Consider the following 18678-nt stretch of genomic DNA (forward strand, 5'->3'; position numbering starts at 1 on the left):
ACCTCGTTCTGACACGATTGGTTATTTAACCGATGGTGTGTGGGCGCGACGGACCATCAGTCAGCTTCATCGGTTAACCGATTAAAACGGTCCTTCAGACCGTTGTCGTCGGATGGACTGATCGTGTGTACGCGGCTTAAGATAGAAGGGTGGGACTTGGTGGCACTAGAAAGTCAAGCTAAGGGTGCCCAGACAACAGCGGGACCAGATAAAAGGCAGAATATGCCTCAAAGCAGTCTTTGGTCCTTTTCCCAATCCAAACCAGCAAACATTACATTGAAATTTGGATTCAGATTTGGCCATAAAAATCCATGAAACCGTAATTAACAACATTTGAAATTCAGGTCAGCTCTAGTGAAGGGTACTGTTAATGCTACAGCATAAAAAGACATTTTAGATAATTGTGAGGCTACAACCTTGTGGCAAAAGCTTAGTGGTTCTAAAGCCTAATATTTTTTTTACCTTAGTGCTATCTTTTTTTTATTTTCAATCGCTTAAAAAAAGGCCCTTTTCTGTTCCAGCACTCCAGCTCCATAAAGATATGGTTTGACAAATTTGGTGTGGAGGAACCCAAGTTTCTTGCAAAGAGCCCTGATCCCAACCCTACTGAACACCTAATGAAAGGGAATGCCAATTGCGAGCAACCTCATGAATTTCCTTTTGACTGAATAGGAACAAATTCACACAGACATATTTCAAAATCATGCGGAAAGCATTCCCAGAAGAGTGGAGGCTAGACATGTGCATTCGTTTTCATCCGAATGCATTTTCGTCTGAATTTCAGGTATTTTCGTTATCGTTTTAACAAACGAAAACGAATGCGCAGAATACGAAAACCGAAAGATCCGACATAAACAAATGCTTTATTTTCGTTTTCGTTGCTGCAACAGTTCGATATAGATAGACGATTCGACATGACGCCGACAATAGTGATCTGTGTCTATTGAATCTGTGGTCAAATGTGCCTAACCCTAACTCTGTTAAGATTATTCTACATTGAGAGGAAAGATTCAACATAGAGAGAAAAGATTTGACATTATAGAGAGAAAAGATTCAACATAGAGAGAAAAGATTCGACATTATAGAGAGAAAAGATTCGACATTATAGAGAGAAAAGATTTGACATTATAGAGAGAAAAGATTCGACATTATAGAGAGAAAAGATCGAACATTATAGAGAGGAAAGATTTGACATTATAGAGAGGAAAGATTCGACATTATAGAGAGAAAAGATTTGACATTATAGAGAGAAAAGATTCGACATTATAGAGAGAAAAGATCGAACATTATAGAGAGAAAAGATTTGACATTATAGAGAGGAAAGATTCGACATTATAGAGAGAAAAGATTCGACATTATAGAGAGAAAAGATTTGACATTATAGAGAGAAAAGATTCGACATTATAGAGAGAAAAGATTCGACATTATAGAGAGAAAAGATTTGACATTATAGAGAGAAAAGATTTGACATTATAGAGAGAAAAGATCGCTGCTGGAATTGGGTGGGGGAAGTAAAATAAAAATAATGATAATGATGAATGTTATTGGCTGATTGTAACCAAAGAGGAGGAGCAGTAAAATAGCTAGAACTAACTTGACAATTCAACATGAACGTCGAAGATTCGACAAAGGATCGAAAAACATACAACCTGTCATTGAAGGCTTATGGTGTCTGTCAAAAGTTCTAAGAAGATTCCACGGAGCAGCTAAACTGTACGACGCCGCAATCGTACATTTCTGGTCAAATGCTCGGCCCATAGGCTATAGAAAAATTCTAATGTTGGTTGACTAGTAATAATAATTAATAAATATAATTACTACTAGTCATACAACATTAGAATTCTAATATAGCTAGCTTGTAGGCGGAACATTCGACCAGAAATGTACGATCGCGGCGTCGTAAAGTTTCGCTGCTCCATAAACCTTCAATGACAGATTTCGGACGAATGCAATTTCTAACGAAAAACAAAATGAATAAAAACTAATTTCGGGAGTAACTAAATTAATTTATTTTTCGGACGAAAACGAAATTCCGAAACAAAATATTTCAGTGTGCACATGTCTAGTGGAGGCTAACCAAAGCCACAAAATAGGAAGGGGGTCAATTTCATATTAATGCCCATGGTTGTGGAATAGTATGTCCTACAAGCTCATATAGTTGTGATGGTCAGGTGTCCACAAACTCTTGGTCATATAGAGTATATATGTACACTTTGCTCTGCGGAAAACACAGATACAGGACTGTATAGAAGCTGCAGTCATGACAGCCGACAGCATCGTAAGATTTTGCTGGCTTCTTCCTCTTCTTCTTCAGATGTAGCTTTTAGTCGTAAAATTGGGGGATCCCCACTAGTGGGTGTATAGTACACAGGCGTACCATTGGAACACCATGGGGGTGTGCCAGGATCACTACCGTAGTCTACATTGCCAGACCCAAGCAACTCACTCGTACTCCGTGCCAGGTACCTGCTCTGTTTTGCTGCCATCCTCTGCCGCTTCAGCTCAGAAAGTGTAATTGGGGCCTGGTCCAAGATGCTGCTCCACACGGGGCTTTGTGTATACGAGGACAGGGAGTAGTTGGAGCTGCCGTTGGAAATGGGGGTAGGAACTTGTGAGTCAGGAATGATTTGAGAACAATAAAAAGGAGGGACTGGAGAGCAGTACCCATTATGGTACTGGACTTCTGAAAAGTCATTGTGATTTCCTCGGACTGTGTCAGGATCCAAGGGTTTACTCTGTAAAGACAAACATCAAATACACCGTTATGCTGCTGTCACTAAATAGATTACCATCTTACTTCTTCCCATACATCTATTACCTCTCTAGGTCCTATATGAAATAGTCTCTTTGTTTTATATAAAATAGACCATTCTAAGCTTGTGGTCCATATAACCCTGTTGGCATAGGCGTGCGCACAGGGTGTGCCGAGTGTGCCCAGGCACACCCTAATCACCCTGTGCAGCACAGATTCCCCCTACTGCTCCTTCCCTCTGCAGCACTACTGGCATCCCTCCTCTCCTCTCGACTGTCGCTGCGGGGATGTTTTAGGATGAGTGAGGAAAGGGGCTGGTAAATATGGGCCAGATTCACGTACCCGCGGCGCAGCGTAACGTAACCCGTTTACGTTACACCGCCGCAAGTTTTCAGTCTAAGTGCCCGATCCACAAAGCACTTACCTGGAAATTTGCGGTGGTGTATCGTAAACACGTCCGGCTCAAGACGGCCCAATTCAAATGGGGCGGGTACCATTTAAATTAGACGCGCTCCCGCGACGGACGTACTGCGCATGCCCAGGTCGCAAGTTTCCCGACGTGCTTTGCGCGAAATTACAACGCGCCGACGTTTTGAGAATCGCGACGTGCGTAACGTACTTACGCCGGGAAAAAAAATTCAAAAGCGACGCGGGAAAGACGGGCATACTTTAACATGGTGGAGTACTTTTACACCATATTAAAGGCGCCCTATCTTTGCGACGGGAATCTAAAACTTGCGACAACGTAACGACGGGAAGAACCTTCGTGGATCGCCGTAACTGCTAATTTGCATACCCGACGCTGGTTTACGACGCAAACTCCCCCCAGCGGCGGCCGCGGTACTGCATCCTAAGATCCGACAGTGTAAAACAATTACACCTGTCGGATCTTAGGGCTATCTATGCGTAACTGATTCTATGAATCAGCCGCATAGATACATTTGGCTGCATTTGATGGCACAGTGGCTGCGTTTGATGGGCACAGTGGCTGTATTTGATGGGCACATTGGCTGTATTTGATGGGCACATTGGCTGTATTTGATGGGCACAGTGAGGCTGCAATTGTTTTGTTTTTTCGTTTGTTTGCGCCCCCCCCCAAAAATGTTGAGCACCAGCCACCACTGCTGTTTACACATGCACGTCCCTGTTCTGCCTCTCATGCCCGTGACCGCTGGCACCCCCGCCATGCAGCTGTGGTGGAATCTTATTAGAAGAGCCATGGTTTGCCTTTAACCACTTGTACATAACAAAAATGTGTTATGTTATGTTAATATTCACCCAATATTCACTGCAGGTAAATCTTCATGGGGCATGTGTTTTAAGTTATGGCCAATGATTCAACTCCAAATGTATCTCTCATTCACTGCTTTATAAATAGGATACCTTTACAGGAAGAAGTGGGACAAACAATGGCATGTCCCTGTGTTGCTAGAAGAGATTCCTTAATCATCACTAGAGGGAGCTGTTTCCCTGTGAATACCTCACATGTGTGGTATGAATGCCAATCACATATGCGTGTGCAACGTACGCAGGCGTTCGCTCCTGCACGCGAGCATGAGGGATGGATCTTTCTTTTTCTTATTTTACTACAGGGAGTGTAGAATTATTAGGCAAATTAGTATTTTGACCACATCATCCTCTTTATGCACGTTGTCTTACTCCAAGCTGTATAGGCTCGAAAGCCTACTACCAATTAAGCATATTAGGTGATGTGCATCTCTGTAATGAGAAGGTGTGTGGTCTAATGACATCAACACCCTATATCAGGTGTGCATAATTATTAGGCAACTTCCTTTCCTTTGGCAAAATGGGTCAAAAGAAGGACTTGACAGGCTCAGAAAAGTCAAAAATAGTGAGATATCTTGCAGAGGGATGCAGCACTCTTAAAATTGCAAAGCTTCTGAAGCGTGATCATCGAACAATCAAGCGTTTCATTCAAAATAGTCAACAGGGTCACAAGAAGCGTGTGGAAAAACCAAGGCGCAAAATAACTGCCCATGAACTGAGAAAAGTTAAGCGTGCAGCTGCCAAGATGCCACTTGCCACCAGTTTGGCCATATTTCAGAGCTGCAACATCACTGGAGTGCCCAAAAGCACAAGGTGTGCAATACTCCGAGACATGGCCAAGGTAAGAAAGGCTGAAAGACCACTGCACAAGACACACAAGCTGAAACGTCAAGACTGGGCCAAGAAATATCTCAAGAATGATTTTTCTAAGGTTTTATGGACTGATGAAATGAGAGTGAGTCTTGATGGGCCAGATGGAAGAGCCCGTGGCTGGATTGGTAAAGGGCAGAGAGCTCCAGTCCGACTCAGACGCCAGCAAGGTGGTGGTGGAGTACTGGTTTGGGCTGGTATCATCAAAGATGAGCTTGTGGGGCCTTTTCGGGTTGAGGATGGAGTCAAGCTCAACTCCCAGTCCTACTGCCAGTTTCTGGAAGACACCTTCTTCAAGCAGTGGTACAGGAAGAAGTCTGCATCCTTCAAGAAAAACATGATTTTCATGCAGGACAATGCTCCATCACACGCGTCCAAGTACTCCACAGCGTGGCTGGCAAGAAAGGGTATAAAAGAAGAAAAACTAATGACATGGCCTCCTTGTTCACCTGATCTGAACCCCATTGAGAACCTGTGGTCCGTCATCAAATGTGAGATTTACAAGGAGGGAAAACAGTACACCTCTCTGAACAGTGTCTGGGAGGCTGTGGTTGCTGCTGCACGCAATGTTGATGGTGAACAGATCAAAACACTGACATAATCCATGGATGGCAGGCTTTTGAGTGTCCTTGCAAAGAAAGGTGGCTATATTGGTCACTGATTTGTTTTTGTTTTGTTTTTGAATGTCAGAAATGTATATTTGTGAATGTTGAGATGTTATATTGGTTTCACTGGTAAAAATAAATAATTGAAATGGGTATATATTTGTTTTTTGTTAAGTTGCCTAATAATTATGCACAGTAATAGTCACCTGCACACACAGATACCCCCCTAAAATAGCTAAAACTAAAAACAAACTAAAAACTACTTCCAAAAATATTCAGCTTTGATATTAATGAGTTTTTTGGGTTCATTGAGAACATGGTTGTTGTTCAATAATAAAATTAATCCTCAAAAATACAACTTGCCTAATAATTCTGCACTCCCTGTATATATTTTTTTACACTGTCCCTTTACTTTATTTATTTTTTGGTTGCTTTTATTCCTTTTGCAAGGCATGTAAACATCCCTTGTAATAGAAATAAGAATGACAGATCCTCTTTATGGAGAGATCTGGGGTCAAAGGAAACAATCAATTTTTTTTTTAATTCTTTAAATTTTTTGCTTTAAAAAAAATATAGATTAGTTTACTTCCACCCTGGACCGGGAAGTGAAGTCATGACGTCGCTCCGGTCCTCCAAGGACATAGAGGCGTTTAGGGACAATCTACTTTTTGATGGCTTCTGGAACCACCCGGCCACACCGTTGGATCGTTTCTCAGGCAAGCCGGTGGAAATGGTAAGCCCGAGAGACACCAGCAAGCAGAGGGAGGCGGAGACGAGTATGTCTATGTATGAATGTTAGTTAGGGATCTTAGATTGTAAGCTCCTCTGGGGCAGGGACTGATGTGAATGTACAATACTGTAAATGTAAAGTGCTGCATCAATTGTTGGCGCTATACAGCATAAGTACCTGAAATATAATACAGTAAAACCTTGGTTTGAAAGTAACTTGGATTGAGAGCGTTTTGCAAGACAAGCTAAATTTTTAAAAACACATTTTGACTTGATAGACAAGTGATGTCTTGATATACAAGTATAAGGCTTCATTTCCACTGGCGTTTTTACAGCGTTTTTGAGCGTTTTTGCGCGTTTTTGAGCGTTTTTTAATGTCTGGCGTTTTTACAGCTCTATTGCTGGAGCCACAGAACGCCCTGGTCCCGCGTTTTTTTTACAGCTCAAAAACACCTATGCCATTTGCAGCTCAAAAACGCCTATGTGGGCATGATGCCATAGAATAACATGGACAGGCGTTTTTAAAGCGGATGTGCCATGGGAAAAAAATATTAAAAGCCAGCAGCTACAAATACTGCAGCTGCTGACTTTTAATATTAGGACACTTACCTGTCCTGGAGTCCAGCGCTGATCGCAGCAGAGGACGAGCGATCGCTCGTCTCTCTGCTGCTCCCCCCTCCATCCACGGTGAGGGAACCAGGAAGTGAAGCGCTGCGGCTTCACTGCCCGGTTCCCTACGGCGCATGCGCGAGTCGCGCTGCGCCCGCCGATTGGCTCACACGCTGTGTGCTAGGAGCCGAGTGTTCCCAGCACACAACGGGCGACAGACGGGAAGTCAGAAAAACCCGTCTTTTGCCCGTAGCGTGTGGCCGGAAGTGGGTGCAAATACCTGTCTTTAGACAGGTATCTGCACCCCCCTCCCCCCTGAAAGGTGTCAAATGTGACACCGGAGGGGGGGAGGGTTCCGATCAGCGGGACTCCACTTTAGGGTGGAGAACCGCTTTAAGCTGTAAAAAACGCTCGGAAAAGTGGCTGTAAAAACGCCAGTAGAAATGATGCCTAAAAGAGAAGAGAGGAGCCTCTAAGTGTAGCAATATGGTTACATTTAATGGAGGTACAACATTTTGCAACATATTGCATATTGCACTCCAAAGACATGCTGGTAGGTAAATTGGATCCTGTCCAAAAATTGGCCCAGTATATATATGTATATCTGTGTGTATGACTGTGTGTCCCAAGCGTGTCGAGATCCTACGGGGTAAAATGACCGCACCAGCCAAGCAGACACTGGCTGGAAAAAGCGCCCAGAGGCGATTCAGTTTGCATGTGTAGCGCTATACAAGTCATTCATTCATTCATTCATTGCTACACTTAGAGGCTCCTCTCTGGATTTTTCTTCTAATCCCCTTGTGGAGGCTTCCATTTGTGGATGGACATTTTATGGTTACACAACCTATCACATTGCTATAATCTTTTTATATGGACTATAAACTGAAGGACTTATGAATAAATGGTTGTGGAATGAATCATTTGAGTTTCCATTATTTCTTATGGGAAAATTTGCTTTGATATACAAGTGCTTTGGATTACAAGCATCTTTCTGGAACTAATTATACTCGCAATCCAAGGTTTTACTGTATATGAAAGTATAAAGTATAATGGGGTCACTGTGTTTCTACAAACGGTTTACTATGACAGCCTGATCCCACATATGATGACACAGCTGCCATCTGTCATACAGCAGTGTGCCAACAGTGACTGGGCACGTGATGATGTCATCACCCTGTGTACTGTACACTCAGTTCTGCACTGATGTCCCCATACAGGGTGCGCCAGCTGTATACCAAGAGACCTGATTACTCAGCCAGACAAATAACCCTCCATATAATGAGATCTTCAGATGTAATTATCAGAGTCGCTCTAACTGTTGCAGAGCGGCACCCCCACACACACTATTATGCTAGCGTAATTTTCCCACTTATGATTAAACCTACACTGTGCTTTTTATCATGACTCAGGGTGGACTTACATGGTTTCTGGAGTTGTATGTGATGCAAGTGACTCAAGCCTAGCTCCTAAGAAAATGCTCTATGCAGAAATCTTTTCTGGCACATGTACAGTAACCCTCCGAAGATTTAAATGGCACCAAACCCCTAGTGCCTCTATAGTAAGAGTGTCTCTGTGTCTGTGAGGAGTTACTACACAGGTACAGGCTGTAGTGTACTTAGGTTTTGTGCTGCCCTAGGCCTGACTAAACTCGCGCACCCCCTAATTTAAATATGACCCACCCCTTCCTGTCAAGGCCACACCCCTTTCTGTTTAAGTCTCGCCCTGAAATTTTCGAGTGGGGAGGTGGGGCGGGGGCAATGGATTTGCATAGATTTTCTCTCACTTCCTGTTTGGCTATGGGGCAGGAAGTGAAGGGAAAGCGCTGTAATGAGACAGGAATGGTAAAAAATAAACCCTCCCTTACTCTATCCAAAATGAAAAAACGAAAAAAGTGTTGCCTATAGTTCTACCGTACTACTTTATGGAGTATTGCTTACCCTCTGTAAGTCGGGGCTACTTTCCTCATCCTCTTGTGCTCCTTCTGCTTCCGCTGATACAAGACATTGCCACACTACGGCCTCCTTCTCATATTCCCGTCGGTACATATTAGTCCTCTCTGATAAGCTGGCACGCCGCACAACCTTTCTGAGAAACAACCAAACTGTCAGATCATTGGAAAACGTATAAAATCAACAGGAAATAATAAATGATTGTAACAGTCACTGAACAAGACTTACAGCTGGTATATAACCTCTCTTTAAAGCGGAGTTCCACCTAAAAATGGAACTTCCGCTTAACCCACTCCTCGCCCCCTTACATGCCACATTTGGCATGTAATTTTTTTGGGGGGGGGGGGAGTGGGGGCTTCAGGAGAAGAGGACTTCCTGTCCCACTTCCTCCTTCCGCCGAGGGGCTGGAAAGGCGATTAGCTTAATCGCCTTTTCACAGCCCCTCCCTGTAGGCGAGCGCCTGTCCAATCGGACGGCGCCGCTCGCGCATGCGCACTGCCACTCGTGCATGCGCAGTGGGTGCCCGGCCGTGAAGCCGAAAGCTGTCACTGCCGGGTGCCCACACTAAGAATGAAGACGCCGGCCGGCGAGGGGGGGCGAGGAGCGGAGCCCCGGCCGGCTCGTCGCTGGAGCCGTGGAGCAGGTAAGTGTCTGTTTATTAAAAGCCAGCAGCTACACTTTTTGTAGCTGCTGACTTTTAATAAACTTAAAAAAAAGGTGGAAAACCCCTTTAAAATAATCACATGTTGTTGCTTTGCAGCCTTAAAGCGGGGGTTCACCCTAAAAACAATTTTCTAACATTACATTGAGCTCAGTCTCGACATTGACAGTATGCCGATTTTTTTTTTTTTTTTTGCTGTTTATACTTCGTATAGCTATTTTCTTAGCCAGCTTCCGGGTGTTAATCCCGCGGGAGTGGGCGTTCCTATGCAGCAGTTAGTGATTGACTTGATGACAAAAACTACCCCCCCGCCCCCGTCGCATAAGGAGCGTCACGAGTTGCCGAAAGAAGCCGAACGTCGAGTCGGTGCTATACGGCGCTTGTGCACCGACGTTCGGCTTCTTTCGGTAACTCGTGATGCTCCTTATGCGACGGGGGGGGGGGTCGTTTTTGTCATCACGTCAATCACTAACTGCTGCATAGGAACGCCCACTCCCGCGGGATTCACTACCCGGAAGCCGGCTAAGAAAATAGCTATACGAAGTATAAACAGCAAAAAAAAAAAATCGACATACTGTCAATGTCGAGACTGAGCTCAATGTAATGTTAGAAAATTGTTTTTAGGGTGAACCCCCGCTTTAAATGAAGACAGAAACAGTTTTTGTTTTATTCAGCTGTATTTACTCAGTACAACTTTTAACATCCAAGTGAAAGATAGAACATCAACATGTCAGAAGAAAATAACAAAAATGCAAAAACTGAATCAGTGAGTTGGAAAAAGGATCACCCCCGTGTATCAGTATTTTATTGAACCACCTTTTGCTTTCAGCCTTTAGTCTATTGGGATATGTCTTTACTAACCTTGCACATCTAGACTTTGCAATATTTACCCACTCTTCAACAAAATACTGACATAAAGGGGGGGGGGGGGTCCTTTTTCCAACTTAGTGATTCTGTTTTTGAATTTTTATATATATTTTTTATAACATGCTGGTGTTATATCTTTCACTTGGATGTGTTAAAGTGTTAGTTACCCTAAAAAACAAAAAACAAAATGGATCCTGTTCCTTTAACCTCCTGGGACCCGCGCTATAGTCAAATGACGGCTACAGCGCGGATCCCAAAATCCAACAGGACGTCAATTGACTTCCGCCCCTTTGGGCGTTCCCCGCGCGCGCTCCAGAGCGTGCAGCGGGGAAACTCTGTGTTGGCCGTGTCCCTTGGACACAGCCAATTACAGATCGCCGCGAACGGCCAATCAGAGTGGCCGTTTGCGATGCGATCTGTGCGGCCAATGAGAGATGATCTCATATGTAAACATATGAGATCATCTCTCATTGCCGTTTTACACAGAGACAGCGGTGCTGTCTCTGGAGAGGAGACCGATCTGTGTCCCTTGTACATAGAGACATAGATCGGTCACCCCCCCTCCACCTACAGTTAGAACACAATGCAGGGATACATTTAACCCCTTCCTCACCCCCTAGTGTTAACCCCTTCAATGCCAGTCACATTTATACTGTAATTAGTGCATATTTATAGCACTGATCGCAGTATAAATGTGAATGGCGCCAAAAATGTGTCAAAAGTGTCCGATGTGTCCGCCATAACTTTGCAGTCCCAATAAAAATCGCAGATCGCCGCCATTTCTAGTAAAAAAAATAAATAATAAAAAATAATAATTCTGTCCCCTATTTTGTAGGCGCTATAACTTTTGCGCAAAGCAGTCGCTTATTGCGATTTTTTTTTTTCTTTACCAAAAATACGTAGAAGAATACGTATCGGCCTAAACTGAGAAAAAAAATGTGTTTTTTTTTTTAAATTTGGATATTTATTATAGCAACAAGTAAAAAATATTGTATTTTTTTCAAAATTGTCGCTCTTTTTTGTTTATAGCGCAAAAAATAAAAACCGCACCGGCGATCAAATACCACCAAAAGAAAGCTCTATTTGTGGGGAAAAAAGGACGTCAATTTTGTTTGGGAGCCACGTCGCACGACCGCGCAATTGTTAGTTAAAGCGATGCAGTGCCGGAAGCTGAAATTTCACCTGGGCAGGAGGGGGGTATATGTGCCCAGTAAGCAAGTGGTTAAAGTATGAATAACAGCACAGTGTAATTTGGCCCCCTGTATCACCTGAAATACCTGGCTGATCCTGCCTGGTTCTGCCCTCCCCCCTGTAAACTGACTACGGTTTATCCTAGCTGCTGCTCCCTGACACCCTGGTCAGTTTACATGCCTCCGTCATCCGCAGCTCTCCTCTCTGCTCTCCCCTGTCCTCTCCCCCCTCCCCTCCCTGCCTGTCAGCTTTGTGTCAGGGCCTGCCCCCCTCCTGCTGCTGAAAAACCTTAGTGATTTATCAGGCAATCCCCTGTCTTTTATAATGGTAAGTGTCCTGTATATGTGCCTTATAAAAAAAATGCTGTTCTATACCTTATTTGCTAGGGCTGTTTGGTGCTCACATGACCGGTCGCCTCTCTCCTTCCCTCCTCCCAACTGACATCAGCTGCGAATCTCAGCCCCTCCCGCTCTAGCTGTCAGATCAGGAGAGGGGAGAACCAGCCGGTTACCTTAGCGCCGCCAGCAAATAAGGTTTAGAACAGCATTTTTTTAATAAGGCACATATACAGGACACTTACCATTATGGAAGAGAGGGGATAATCACTAAGTGGGTTTACAACCACTTTAAGTTGCACTAGTAAATACAGCTGGATAAAACAAAAACTGTGTCTGTCTTCGTTTTAGGCTGCAAAGCAACAAAGTGTGATTATTTTAAAGGGGGTGATTCTTTTCTATAACCACTGTAGCTAATTGTTTGTATAAAGGATATTTAAAATGACTGTCCAAATACTGCCTGTTTTATTAGGATAAATGCGATATAAAAAAGATAGACTACTGTGAATTCTGAAAAGAATTGTTTAATCATTGTGTCTCTATAAACATTTTCAAGTAAATGTCATAAAATAATTTCAACATGTAATGAAGAAAAAAATCCCTTGAGCTGCACATCACTTCAAATCTGCTATAGAGAAGTATGTGTCTGTCTCAGCCCGGTCTACGGCCAGGCCACGCCCCACCCCCGGAGCTACAGTATATCATGGGTGGCACCAACATTTGTTCATGGGTTGACATAAAATAATGTCACTTACAGAAAAGAAACTTTTATAATAATATTTTAAAAAATATTGTTAACCTTTTGGCGCCAAGCACATGCAAATATGGATGGGCCTTTGCGCAGAGTGGCTGCATATTTGTGTGCATTAGTGCTGTCCTGAGAGCTGTCCTGAGAGAGACCATTAGAGCTGTCCTGAGAGCACACAGTTGCCGGCGGGTAACACAAAGCTCCTGAACGCTTATGATTGGGAGCTTTTCGATCATGTGACTGCCGTGACAGCCAATTATGGTGGTCACATGACCATAAGCCCCACCCCTGGTATTCTAAACCCCTTAAAGTGATTGTAAACCCTTACAGACCACTTAGACCTACAGGTAAGCCTAGATTAAGGCTTACCTGTAGGTGCAAGAAATATCTCCAATACATTTCCAAAAGACATGCACTGATACTATTCCTCCTACTAATAGGGGGAATACTCCTCTTCCTATTGACCACCAACCCTGAGGCCATATTTATGGTCACTGATGCTGGGCCCTGTGACATTTTCTGCCCGTGCTGGCCCTCCTAAAGTCTGAAGGACAATTAAAGTGGCCCTTTGTTTGAAAAGTTTGGAGATCCCTGCTATAGACTATTAGGACACTTTACATGAACTATGCATGAACTACCGCTCTGAAATTCACCATATGCAAGCACAAGGAACCATAGAGCGAAACGACATTCTCAAGCACATAAGATGAGGATAGCCATTTTAAATGAAAAAATAAACATTTTCATTACAAGCCTTCCAGTGTGGCGTTGGAGGGCTGTGCGTACTGCTGACCCACCAAATTTCTCAGTACAAAAATACTGTCCGAGAATTTAAAAGTGTATAGTTGTCATTATCTTTCTTACTGACCCATGGCTTCCAGTGCTGGAGCTCCTGCGGCTCAGAGAGGACTTGTTCTTCTGCTGAGATTTCATAATGAGGTCATGCTTGTGCTTCAGCTCCAGCAGCAAAGAGCGCAGCTCTTCATCTTCACACAAATCTAGGGAGAGAGGAATATAAATGTTTCATAATTCGCTCCTCTCAAGACCCCCTGCTCTCTAACTCCCTCGTCACCTCATCCAATGCTCGCCTTCAGGACTTCTCCAGAGCCTCTCCCATCCCCTGGAATGCTCTACCCCAATCTGTCCAACTTTCTCCTACTTTGTCCACTTTTAGACGATCCCTGAAAACTCATCTCTTCAGAGAAGCCTATCTGGCCCCCACCTAACAACTGTACATTTATTTTCTCCATGATGCAGCATAAAGAGAGGTCAAATGCACCTGTCAATTAAAGCGGTTGTAAGCCCTTGTATATACCAAGTGAAGTGACTGGCATTAGGTGATACACAAAGATGAAACAAAGCCTCCAACATAAGTTGTTCCAGTATATCTGCAGTCTTCTCTTCTCTACATCTGTTCAAAGTGGTGAATTTATAAAGCTTGTAGAGCTGTCAAGAAAGGGGGCGGAGAGCTGAAGTTACACTCTGCAGAGCTCAGTGAGGAGAGCTCTGAGAGCTGATTGGAGGGAAGGGACACCGCCCCCTTCACACAGCACACAGGAACAGAGCTGAGGCTGGGGGTTCCTTCCCCTGACACAATTTTTCTGTTGGTGTCAGGAAAACTCATCAGAAGTGATTCATGCAGATAACAGAGGAACAAAGCAACAGACAGAAAATGACATTTCGTGCTCTGGACTAGTACACACTATAGAGGGATATGCTTTGTTCATATTTCATGCCTGAGGTTTACAATCAATTTAATTCTGAATAATCCCAGAAACATCCCAAACTGATGTTAAATGCAAGTAGAAGGAATTTTAAAAAGCAAGCCCAGCCCACTGATACAGGCCCTATTACTGCTGATCGGCACAGGCAAATTTAGAAAGATTATAAATTTCAATCTAGACTCACCAAGAGGAGTTTCATCCAAAGAGGTCCTACAGCTCAGACTAGCTCCATGTGAGACCAAAATCTCAGCCACATAGATCTGAAACAGGCAAAGCAACACAGACATTATTTTTAAGACATTTAAGAAAAGATTTTGAAAAAATATTTTTTTGTGAATATCTAGAAAGGATTGCATATGAACTGCCCAACTAAAATAAAAGCAACCTAAAGTGTGTGAATAGCTGAAAGCTTTGTTTTTCTTAAGTTTTGGATCGAGTATAAAGGATTATAACACCTCTTTACATGTAAAGGAATATAAAGAGGACCTGCCATGGCTCTTTAAATGTATATAGGAGTATAAAGAGGACCTGACATGGCTCTATACATGTATAAAGGAGTATAAAGGGACCTGTGAATTGCCGGCGGCCACAATGTCTTTTGCGCAAACTAATCAATGTACGCTAATTGTGTTTTTTTTTTTTGTTGGTACCAAAAATATGTAGAAGAATACATATTGGCCTAAACTGAAGAAAATCGTTTATTTTTCTAAATTTTGGGGATATTTATTATAGCAAAAAGTTTAAAAATATATATATTTATAGCACAAAAAATATGCAGCCCCCCTAAAAGTGCTGCCTGGTACCCATGGTACCACCCGGTCCCATCATAGGGCCGGCCCTGGTGTATACTGTGTATGCATACTGTATGTGTGTGTTTATACTGTGTGGCCCCATAATCTATTGCCTGGGGGCCCCATAATCTCCTATTGCCCGGGGGCCCCATAATCTCCTATTGCCTGGGGGCCCCATAATCTCCTATTGCCCGGGGGCCCCATGAGTTGTCAGTCCACCCCTGACTTTAACATTATGTGTTGCTCAGTGTGTAATATTAAAGGTGCATTATAAAACAAATATTGTATATAATAAATGAGATGACGTTGTCCTTTCTTTATTTAAAATGCTCTGATTTCCATTTATCTCCACATTTATATGCAGAGAAAATTCTGTTCAGCAAACATGACCATGAGAAATGTTAGGCAAAACCTTCTAGGGGTGCTGTTGCAGCAATAATTCTCTAAAAATAAGAAGATATAAAACATGTGAACACAAGATTATCATTATGAGAACTCAATTCTAGTGTTAAAGTTCATCCCACAAAGGCTGTGGCCTAGGGTGCCGTTGCCGTTGAGAATGGCAGAGTCTAGGGTTACCAAGTGTCCTGGATGCCACGGGTTGTCCTTTAGGATTCAGGAGACTCAGCAGTCCCCGGCCTCATGCAAATCCTCTCGATTGCCTCTCCACTGACTCTCAGCTACGTACAGTCCACCTCAGCTCTGGAGCTACCCGGCCCTGTCCACAGTGACCAACCCCATGAGTGGTTGTTTGGAGGGTAAGGGGTGGCAAAAGGTAGCTAACCTAGGAAAAAAGTAGGAATTATCCAGACCTGGTCCCAACAACTCACCATCACATTTACTGACCAGTTGGATTTTCCCAGCCGAAAGTTAATTTTTTTTCCTGCAATGGGATCGGCCAGCTGCTTTCGCACACACAAATGTTCCCAATATGTCCAGATCAAGAAAAAGGTCTATAATGTTTGTAGGCACCTTAATTGTTCAGCTGAGCAATTAAACACAACAGAGCAAAATTAATTTACTGAAGGCCACTCGAGATATCAAATTGCTTTTGGGATAAAAAAGGAAAGTGGAGCAAACCAATGCAAAAATAAGACTGAACAGCCTCCCCTGCATCCAACCCAAAAGCCTTGCGTTGCTAGGCAGCAATGCTAATGTACCCTAGTTAGGCTATCTTCATACTGGCATAATGACATCAAGTTCTAAGCTGATCTCTCAGTCTGAGCAGAATGTGTTCTTACCTGACCCCAAAATGCTGCAGCATGCAGAGGCTCCCACATGTCCGGGTCCTTCACATCCACTTGAGCCCCATTTTCAAGCAGAGTCTCTGCTACTTCTGCATAACCTCGAGAAGATGCAATATGGAGCTGTACAGGAACAACAACAGTCACTATTACTATTGAAAGCCTACATCCAGGTGATTTTTTTGGGGGGGGGGTGTGCAAGTCGGGGGAAATTTTCCTTTGTTTTTAGTTGTTGTGACACCCATACAAGAAATCGGTAGTGTGACTGCTCCTAAGGCAGGAAAGCACAGGCAGCAATACAAACATTACCAGGATTTAACCCTTCCCTATTGTATGAAAAAAAAAAGTTCTGCGTCCCTCTTGAAGAGAATTACCATCACTTCCTGTCCTGACATTAGACTTCTAGGTAGATTCAGTAAGAGTTAGGCCGGCTTATCAGTAGATAAGCCGACCTAACTCAGAATCTACGCCGACTTAGACATGTGCACAGAATTTTTTTTTTGTTCTGTTTCGTATCGTTCCGTAGGTTCGTTCCCGTTCGTTTTTCGTAAGACACCTGTTTTCCTGTTCGTTTTTCGTACGACGCGATTTTTTCGTATTCCGATCGTTTCGTATTTTGGTTACCGTTTTATTTTCGTACATGCGGGATGGTTCGTTATTCTGTTTAATTCATGTTCGTTACTTGTTAGACAATAATTTTCGTGAATTTTCGTCATTTTGTACTTTCGTAAAAATATCGCGGGATTCGCGGCACTTTCAACACGCAGCTCATCCATATTAACTATTGTTAAGCCCCATACACTTGGTCAGACTTTTTTAACAACAAACATAAAAACGATCGTTTTACCGAACGTTCGTTCGTTTTTAAACTCCATCAGAAAAACATTTTTGGGTTCCAGGTTCAAAAGTCTGGCCAACTGATCTCTCCCTTCAGACGAAAATCCACAGAAAAGTTTATTTGGCTCTACTGTACTACTGTACTCAGCACAAAAGAGAAGCTGCTTCACTAACTAACTACACTCACTGCCCATTCAAAAAAACGAAAATGACATCTTATAACAAAAGATTTGCATTCTGTATTTTGAAACCAAATTACGAACAGAAAAAAGGCATTCAGAATACAGAATACAAATCTTTTGTTATAAGATGTCATATGAACATACAAACAGAAAAAGGAATCAAACAAAATACAGAATGAAAATCTTTTGTTAGATGTCATATGAACATACGACTGAAAATCAAAATACGAACAGAACAAGGATTCAAACAAAATAAAGAATGCAAGTCTTTTGTTATAGATGTCATATTCGTTCTTTTGCCGTTTTCGTTTTGTCGTATTTTCGTCGGATCGTTCGTTCGTATTTGCGGTTGTTCGTTATGCGACTCATTCGTAATCCCGTCGTTTTCGTATTTTGGTGCTTACATTTTTTCGTAGGTACACATTATTCTGCGGGTACGAAAATGAACATTTTCGTACGAAAATAACATTCGTACGAACGGGAATGCACATATCTACGACTTATGTTTAAGTGTATGCTCAAACAGAGATACGCTTAAACATATCTAAGATAGGACGGCTTGCGCCGTCCTATCTTAGGTTGCAATATTTCCGATGGCCGCTAGGTGGCGCTTCCATTGCGCTCGGCATAGAATATGTAAATTAGTAGATACGCCCATTCACGAACGTACGCCCGGCCGCTGCAGTACATTTACGCCATTTCCGTAAGCCTTTATCAGGCCTAAAGTTATTCTATTAGATGGAATAGCAATGTTAAAGTATGGCCGGCGTTCCCGCTTCGAGATTCAAAATTTTTACGTTGTTTACGTCCACGTCGAAATCAATAGGCCTGTGCGGCGTACTTAGCCGCAATGCACACTGGGAAATGTAGGCGCCCGGCATGCGCAGTTCGAATAAAACGTAAAAAAAACGCAAGGTCAAGCACTATTAACATAAAACACGCCCCCCCTAAACACATTTTAATTAGGCGCCCTTATGCCCGCCGCTTTAGGCTTTAGGCTACGCCGCCATAACTTAGCAGGCAAGTACATTGTGAATCATGTACTTGCCTCGCTAACTTAGGGCGGCGTAGCTAAAAATTCCTTAAGCTACGCCGCCGCAAAGTTGCGGCAATCTTACTGAATCTACCTATAAAAGTGGGTGGCAATACTCTCTGAGCCAATCAGGTTGTACTGCACAGGACAATGCTGTCAATCCAATATGCTTTAGGGTACTGAGAGATGGAGTGGGGAGTTTGTTAAGAAGCTTACAGGAGAACTCAGGGAAGACCTCAGCAGTGATTATGTTAATATACAGTC

General features: G+C 43.1%; 1 protein-coding gene across 2 annotated transcripts in view; it reads right to left on the reverse strand.

Annotated features, from left to right (window-relative positions):
* Positions 1-1992: 1992 nt before the first annotated feature.
* PPP1R16B (protein phosphatase 1 regulatory subunit 16B) overlaps positions 1993-18678 on the reverse strand; it is a 76361-nt gene continuing 59675 nt past the window's right edge. For both annotated transcript variants that reach the window (XM_040330448.1, XM_040330450.1), the window contains exons 7-11: positions 16360-16485; positions 14512-14587; positions 13472-13601; positions 8790-8937; positions 1993-2735 (exon numbers count right to left, since the gene is read on the reverse strand). In XM_040330448.1, coding sequence (XP_040186382.1) covers positions 2259-2735; positions 8790-8937; positions 13472-13601; positions 14512-14587; positions 16360-16485 — 957 coding nt within the window. In that variant the 3' untranslated portion in view covers positions 1993-2258. The remainder of the gene's footprint in view (positions 2736-8789; positions 8938-13471; positions 13602-14511; positions 14588-16359; positions 16486-18678) is intronic.

Source organism: Rana temporaria, chromosome 12 (genome assembly GCF_905171775.1).
Source record: "Rana temporaria chromosome 12, aRanTem1.1, whole genome shotgun sequence".
NCBI lineage: Eukaryota > Metazoa > Chordata > Amphibia > Anura > Ranidae > Rana > Rana temporaria.